This window comes from Branchiostoma belcheri, unplaced genomic scaffold (genome assembly GCF_001625305.1).
Source record: "Branchiostoma belcheri isolate BF01 breed outbred unplaced genomic scaffold, Haploidv18h27 scaffold2, whole genome shotgun sequence".
Classification (NCBI taxonomy): Eukaryota; Metazoa; Chordata; class Leptocardii; order Amphioxiformes; family Branchiostomatidae; genus Branchiostoma; species Branchiostoma belcheri.
In genome coordinates this window covers 8,454,477-8,462,739 of record NW_017803490.1, presented here as the reverse complement: position 1 = coordinate 8,462,739, position 8,263 = coordinate 8,454,477, and the positions used below count along the sequence as shown (strand labels likewise).

The window sequence follows — 8,263 nt, the reverse complement described above, 5'->3', positions numbered from 1 at the left end:
TAGTCTAACACAGCCCCTAAGTTGGGTCACGGGGACGTCAATTGAAGACTGTAATTTGAGAACACAATGTACGTAACTTGTTTACTAAATAGAATAAAACCAGTGCACACTGGGATAGGAGCAAGGTCAGACCCCATAGAACTAGTGGTTGCAGACACTTGTTGATCGCTGACTTAACAGACTTGTTTCTTGTTGTTTGTAGTTTAAGTTTGTTTTTAAAGTAGAAAAAAGGTGCACGTTGGAAAGTTATGCCGGGCGACAGTGTGTCAATAGAGTTACCTGAAACCTCACAGGTGAGGCTTAATCTGGAGTGAAAACTGACTAATCAAGTTATGATTGTGCCTACCGTTTTTAAAGCTAAACAAGATTGTACTGAGACTGGAGAATGTAATAATGTTCTCCACTCAAGCAAAATGGTACTAAACTGTCTGGAAAATGGATACTGCCTGACAAATTTGATACTGTATGCAGCCACTGAAAGAGATTGGAGATTAGATTTTCCCCAGGCAAGGTTCTGGATACAATTTGTGTTTGGGTAATAAGAGCTCAGCTGTAGATGTGAACAGATTCAAGTACAGTAGATGTTCAGGTCCAGACTTCTACGGTGATAATTTTGCACATGTGATAAACAGATACAGTCCTACATGTGTACAGTTATAAATGTTCTGCTGATTGAAGAATTTGTTTTTTTCCAGACTGAGGTTGCAGGAAACCAGCCCACTGCAGCACAGTGCTACAGGTTCACTAAAACGGTAACTTCACAGATTTTCCTTTTGAAGTCCAAGCCTTTCTTTAAAGTCTAACTTTACCCGTCAAAATTCTGTTGGATACCCTTAAAAGTTATTTTAAAGTCTGCGACATTACCGTAAATTGATTTTAAAAACAGTGAATTCCTAGAGATGTAAACGTAACATCAGTAATACCCGAGATATTCAAGATACAGATATCCAATATTGTCTTCAATAACACTATATTTTGTTTTAATGAGGCAAGTCTTTTTGTATACAGCACAATCATACACTGATTTTTACAGAAAATATTTATCTAATGTGAAGGTACTATTAGCTGACAACTTTTCTTCAGCACCTTGCCCAGTCAGTAGCAAAAAAAATTAAGGAATCAAAATGTTTACTGTTTAATTATTCATGATAACTGTTATCTTTCCACAGGACCCAGACAGTGTGCGTGTGGATGTTGACCCTACAGCTCCACCACAAGAGACTCCACCTCCCGCGTACAACGATGCGGTAGACACAGAAGATAGGCCGGCAAGCCGCAGGAAATGCTGCGCTGGACCAAGCATGTCCACACGGGTCCTGAGGGTCTGTAAGGAACACAAGAAGCCCATCCTCGCCACCATAGGGGTGCTGCTGCTGATTGGTGAGTTTGTGGTGTAAAAATATTGGTTGTCTATGAATTAGATATACCCTGTATACAATGTCATGTAGACTCAGGAGCTCTGTAGAACTGTATGTTGTATTACAAGTGTTATTTGCTTGAACCCCACGGTGCAGCAAAATTTCACAAGGTGCAGCAAAATTCACAGTACAGAAGTGACCACAAAAACAGCGAAATAAAAGTAACACACACAAAAAATTCACATGTGTAACAGTGGACATATTCAGAACTATATGATCGTATACGTATTACATATTTTTATCACTGTTTGTCCATTACGTCGTCCATGTACTTTTACTATATTTACCATATTTTTATTAATCAATTATGTAATGTAATATCTTTTTAACTGATGATATGTTGTTTATTAACAGTACTGTGTTTTTTATCATTGGCAAAATTGTACAATCAACGCAATTCAGTCTAAGGACTGCCAAGTTGATGAATAGAGTTTGAAAGCGGACTATTGACACCATTGCGATCATATAGTTCCGAATATGTCCAGACTGCAAACTTTTGCTACCGCGAACATAAAGTGATTATTTTACATAATTGTTTTTACTCATTCCTTGTCTGCTCACTCCAGGTTTGATAGTCTTCCTGGCATATGCCATTCCCTACTTCCTGAATAACGGGCACCTGCCCGGTGGCTGTAGGAACCTGATCGGGCTGTTGGGCATATTGGGAGGAGTGGTGTTTATCGGCTTGTACATCTGCATCAGCCGCTTCTGTGGGGACGACATTTACGAACACTGTCTGAAGCACGTCTTCACAGTCACTGGGAACATTTGGGTCAAGAGGTAACTCTGATAATTCCTAAACATCTGTTATACCTCAGTACATTTAAACACAGTGTCTTATTTTTCAGGCTAAAGATATAGGTAGGCTGCATCTCAAACAAATTTGGCACTTTGAAATCTTGAAAAACTTGTAACAAGGATTTTAGAGTACATCTGCCCTCTACAGTATAGCCCCCTGTTAGAATAAGCATTGACTCTGTAACATAGATACAGATTACACATTGAAATCCTTACAAATCCATATACATATATAGCCATAATGCAGGGGAGAAGCAAGCAGATGCAAACAATTGTTTTGTCTCCCCCTTCGTTGTGGTTTGTCCCAATAGAGAAGCAAACCAAAGAAATAAAGAAATAATAACTTCATAGACATCTATTCTTACAAAGCATTGTTCTTACACATACCTGATATAACAAACTTGAAACGTGTGTTTTCTGTCCACTAGGGTGTTCTACGTCTTATGTCTGATTGGTCTGATTCTGTGGATCGCCTTGGATACGGCACGGAACACCCAGAACCTCATCTCTGGAGCTGGGCTGATCATCATGGTCATCTTTCTCTACATCTTCTCTAAACACCCGGATCATGTAAGTACACTCACTCACTCACTGTCTGGTTTCTCTGTTGTTCTGTGTCTTCCAAGGGTTAGACGTGCTTGTACAGCAATACTGTGGCTTGATGGCAGCCCGCCACTTGCCTCTGTCCTGTGGGTTGACACTAGGTTCAACTTCAAGTGGTGGAAGTCCTTCCTTAGATTGTCAGTCCATTGCTCCCTTGGTCGACCACAAGGATTTGGACCTTCCACAACCAGTGTGAAGATCTTCCTAGGCCATTTGTCACTGTCCATTCTTTGTAGGTGGCCATATCATCTTAGTCGGTTAGATCTCACTAATTCTGAATGTTTACTCCAAGCCTAGTTTACACACTTAAGAAATTCTAATGTAAAGACATCTAATGCAATTTCAGGGTGGAAAAAAACATTTTGGATGAGGAAGAAGTCGTCAGACAAAATAGAACAAAGATACAGGTTACTTGATTGAAGTCCTAACAAATACCAAATAATACCAAATAATAACAAAGATCAGATACGAAGATATGTAGCCTACACTAACTATTACCAATTGTATAAGTTAACATACACTCTACACTCTGCTTGTCCATCATCAGGTGAAGTGGCGGCCGGTGCTATGGGGCCTTGCCCTGCAGTTTATCTTCGGGCTGCTCATCCTGCGGACTCAGGTGGGCTTTGACGTCTTCAAGTTCATGGGCGAGAAGTTCCAGTCTTTCATCGAGTACGCCGACGTGGGCTCCAAGTTCGTGTTTGGGGAGAAGTACACCGACCACTTCTTCGCTTTCAAGGTAGGTCGGGTGAACGTACCAACCACTAAGTATCTGATACCAGTCCAGAAAAGAGCTAGAAACAATCATGCCTTCAAGTACTAGAGTTATCAACTAAGGATTGGGGTGTTCAAAGACTCGTATTTCCCAATGATACAATCGTAGAGTGGAACTCGTTGCCACCAAGCACAGTTGGGGCATTATCACTAGAAAGTTTTAAACAACTCCTGCAAAGATTGAGTGTCACAAGTCATTTGGTGTAATGCATCTAGCTGCCACTGCACCAAAGCTGGTGTGTTATGCCAAATAGCAGTTATACTGGCTATACTGATGTTGTTATTTCTGATTGACAGGTGCTGCCCATTATTGTGTTCTTCAGCAGCGTGATGTCGGTACTGTACTACATTGGACTCATGCAGGTAATAGCTTTTAACTAAATGTAGATTTGATCAAAACCTTATCTGTTTTATGTCTTCATGGTGCAATATGTTGGGTTGCTGAGTTTTTGGTGACGTCTCAGGGAGGAGTATGTGTGTGATCTGCAAGAATTCTAGGAATTCTCTAGGAATTTTGTCCACAGGAATGGAATGTCCACAGGCATTTCTCTGACCTACATCTATGCCCACATTCCTGGAAACCTTTGGGAAGACCTCTCTGCTCCAGATGGCCCTACTTTCTGTGACACCGGGGCTCGTTCACTATACATTCAGGGGAGGAGTGCACTGTATCTGTCTAGACTTAACAGCTTCCTCAAAATCATGAAATCATGGCAGTGCCATGCAAACAATAACCCTAACAGCAACCACCGTCGCCATGGTAATGTATGTTTTCATTGCCAGTCTTGTTCAACTTAATTTGTGTAATTATGACAGAACATGCGTAGAGTTTTTATGTCTGGATTGTAAACAATGTTGGATGGATGTGCTGTGGGTTTGAACTAAAACTACTTGTATCTGCTAGTTTGATGGCATGTGGATGGTGGCAGATGAACACTGAGGCAGAATAATGTGGTAAAAGGTTTCAGAATTTGTCCGAGAGCATACAGGAATTAGCTGTAGTTGACATGGGGGAATGCAGAAAGCCGAGAATTCCTGGAAGTCAAAAATCTCTGATTTCTTGTGGTCTTTGTGCAGGTGGTTATCGTGAAGATGGCCTGGCTGCTGCAGCGCACCATGGAGACATCCTCACCTGAGTCTATCAATGCTGCTGGGAACATCTTTGTGGGACAGGTGAAGTCACTTCTCCTTAACCCAGTGGTGATGAAATTTATAGTGGCTACTAGACAAACAGACACGAAACTAGGAGGCCAAGGGTTTGATTCCTGGTAGTCCTGGCTAGATGTTGTGTCCTCGGGAAAGACGTTCCTCACTCCACCCAGGTGTAAAATGGGTACCTGACTTTGGTTTGGGGAGTAAAAGGCGGTGGAAGGATAGGGATGGGCATGTCAACAGTGGATGAAGAACCTAATGTATTTCCCATTGATCCTGTCCACTGAGACCTTTTTCTTCACATCCCTTCAGTGGCTACAATAGACAGAGTAGCCTTGCTATCATTACTAACTTCAATCTGTACTTGTTGCTGCTATGTTTAAACCCAGACTGATGCCCCTCTGCTGATCCGACCCCTGATTAAGGACATGACCAAGTCAGAGCTGCACGCCGTCATGACAGGAGGGTTTGCAACCATTGCAGGTATGGTACTGTTCTTCTATAGAAGGTGTGGTAGCCAGTGTTGTATGTTCTATAGAAGGTGTGGTAGTCAGTGTTGTATGTTCTATAGAAGGTGTGGTAGTTAGTGTTGTATGTTCTATAGAAGGTGTGGTAGTTAGTGTTGTATGTTCTATAGAAGGTGTGGTAACCAGTGTTGTATGTTCTATAGAATGTGTCGGGACCAGTGTTCTTGTGTTCTATTTAAGATTTGGTAACTACACCCAGTGTTCCTATGTTCTATAGAACATAATTATGAGAACTGGTGTTCTTATGTTCCATAGAATGTATGGGAACCAGTGTTGTTGTGTTCCATAGAATGTGTGGGAATCAGACTGAGTGTTCTTATGTTCTATAGAATGTTTGATAACTTTGTTTTAAACTCTTACATTGTGTATGATAAGCAATAAATGTTCTGTCCTGCATTAGGCAGTGTGCTGGGAGCGTACATAGCGTTCGGTGTGCCCCCCACCCATCTCCTGACGGCCTCCGTCATGTCTGCCCCGGCCGCTCTGGCTGTCTCCAAACTCTTCTACCCCGAGACTGAGGAAACCATGAGGCTAGACGACAATGTGCAACTGGGGAAAGGGTAAGGGTTAATGTTATAACAATGTGCTGCAGTGCAATGTGAACCAGTCAGAATTGCCCTGAGGAAGGTGACAGACGGTCGCCAAAACGTCGGCTGAATAAAAGACCTGGTTGTGTAAAAAGAGTCTCTTTACTCAGTGACTTACCAACCTTGACAGTTGTACATCGTGCAATCTTTGGTAGCAATAAAAATGTCATCAATACTATATACTAGTTTTTCTAAGAAACTGACTACAAAAATATGGACGCAAATAGCATATATACATGACGCACGTTTATAAAATCATGTTTTTTTTAGTGAGGAGAGAAATGTGATAGAGGCAGTTGCGCAGGGCGCTCAAATCGCGATCACTCTGGTAGCAAACATCGCGGTGAACCTGATCTCCTTCCTCGCCCTTCTGGCCTTCTTCAATGGCATCCTGTCCTGGATAGGCTGCATGGTCGGCTACGACATCCTGTCTTTCGAGGTAGGTATCTGTATTTGTATAGCCTTTTGGCGTAACACACCAGCTTCGCAGGCATGCGGTGCGGCGGCAGCTGGCTACATTTCACCGATCGAGTTGTTACACCTAACCCTTGAACATCTAACTCTAGACTTTGTTGAAAGCTATTTAGTGACAGCGCCCCTACTGTACTTGGTGATAGCAAGTTCCACTCTAGGTGTGAAAATCAAAGAAACCTACAGTGGGTGTCACTGGAAGACAGACAAAACATGTCCAGACTATGCAAGTACATGTACCTAATACCAGCCCAGAAAATAACAAGAAATAGCGATGCATTCAAGTACCTTGTACCTTGTACCTTGGTCCCTTAACCCAGGCCAGGGTCGTGGGGGCACTGCATGGTGGAGTGTCTGACCATCTGCCGCCATCCCTCTCGCCTGTGCACTAGGGATAGGGTTTCCGCAAGGTTTTTCCCTGTCCATTCTTGGATGTTGTCAGCCCATTTTTTCTTTTGCCTTCCCCTTTTTCTTGCTCCTTTTACTGTCCCTTGATTTAGGATTGAGGTAGGTGTGAAAATCAAAAGAAACCTACAGTGGGTGTCACTGGAAGACAGACAAAAAATGTCCAGACTATGCAAGTACATGTACCAGAAAATAACAAGAAATAGCGATGCATTCAAGCTAGTACCAAACTCATCAACCAATGATTGAGGTGTTCAGGAACTCTTCTTTCCTAGAACTACATGTATCGCAGAGTGGAACTTGCTGTCACGAACTACAGTATTATCATTAGATAGCTTTAAACAATGTTTAGAGTTAGATATTCAAAGGTAAGGTGTAGCAAGTTGTTTGGTGTAATGTAGCCAGCTGCCACCACATGACATGCCTACAAAGCTATATGGATACAATAGAGACATATTCAGAACTGTGCCTGATCCTAACCCTAACCCATCCAGCCATAGTCATAGAACTAGATACGCATGGTTCTGGGTACAATAGAGACTATCCAGAACCGTGCCTGATCCTAACCCTAACTCATTCAGGCCTAGAACTAGATAGGCACAGTTCTGGGTACAATAGAGACTATCCAGAACCATGCCTGATCCTAACCCTAACCCATTCAGCCATAGAACTAGATATGCACGGTTCTGGATATGATAACTTAAAGGTAATTGTAATCATCCTTTTTGTATCCTCAGATTATCTGCTCCTATGTGTTCATGCCCCTGGCCTTTATCATGGGTGTGGAGTGGAAGGACTGCCGTCTGGTCGCTGAGCTCATCGGCATCAAAACTTTCCTCAACGAGTTTGTTGCTTATGAAGCTCTGGCAAAGATTATCAAGAACAGAGTAAACGGTGTTGTTGGCGCGGCTACCATGTCGGTAAGTGTCTCACTGTTCATCCTGAAATGTCCTCTGTGGTTTTGTTACTTGCTTTTTCACTGCATGAGTGTGTGTGTGTTGTAACTCTGTGTAGTACTATCTAAAAATAAGCCAAACTCAGGTTGTCTAGAAACGGAAACTTTCGTTGTTTTGTGTATTGTTTAAAAGTTTTGTCAAAAGTTGTCTACCAATGTTTATGCAGAATGCACTAATACTTGAATTAGTTAATTAATTTGTTACAATTGCCAGCATTTGAATTTGTCTCAAATTTGAAATTTTACCAGTCTTCATCACAAGTATGCTTCCGTATGTGCAATGTACAAAATGTATGTTTCCATGCCCACATACTTTCGTGCATGAACATGTATTACTAAATAAACTATAAATTAATTTTTCCCCATGTTGCATGATCCCATCTCTTTAGCCCATTGTTCCCATGATGCATTGTTCCACAGGTCAGGTCAGAGGTCATAGCGACCTACGCGTTGTGCGGATTCTCCAACCTCGGTTCGATGGGGATCATGCTTGGTGGACTGGGAGCCATGGCGCCCAATCGCGTGGGCGATCTGGCCGAAATGGTGGTCAGGGCGCTTATCGCGGGAAGCATT

The 8,263-nt window shown here is 42.3% G+C and overlaps 1 protein-coding gene across 1 annotated transcript in view; it reads left to right on the top strand.

Moving 5' to 3' along the window:
* Positions 1-1,174: 1,174 nt before the first annotated feature.
* Positions 1,175-8,263, top strand: part of LOC109468925 (solute carrier family 28 member 3-like) — an 11,147-nt gene continuing 4,058 nt past the window's right edge. Inside the window, exons 1-11 of the mRNA XM_019767306.1 lie at positions 1,175-1,380; positions 1,985-2,198; positions 2,645-2,786; positions 3,367-3,558; positions 3,891-3,956; positions 4,671-4,766; positions 5,135-5,228; positions 5,673-5,832; positions 6,130-6,298; positions 7,473-7,655; positions 8,111-8,236. Of these exons, the coding sequence (XP_019622865.1) occupies positions 1,302-1,380; positions 1,985-2,198; positions 2,645-2,786; positions 3,367-3,558; positions 3,891-3,956; positions 4,671-4,766; positions 5,135-5,228; positions 5,673-5,832; positions 6,130-6,298; positions 7,473-7,655; positions 8,111-8,236 (1,521 nt within the window). The 5' untranslated portion in view covers positions 1,175-1,301. The remainder of the gene's footprint in view (positions 1,381-1,984; positions 2,199-2,644; positions 2,787-3,366; positions 3,559-3,890; positions 3,957-4,670; positions 4,767-5,134; positions 5,229-5,672; positions 5,833-6,129; positions 6,299-7,472; positions 7,656-8,110; positions 8,237-8,263) is intronic.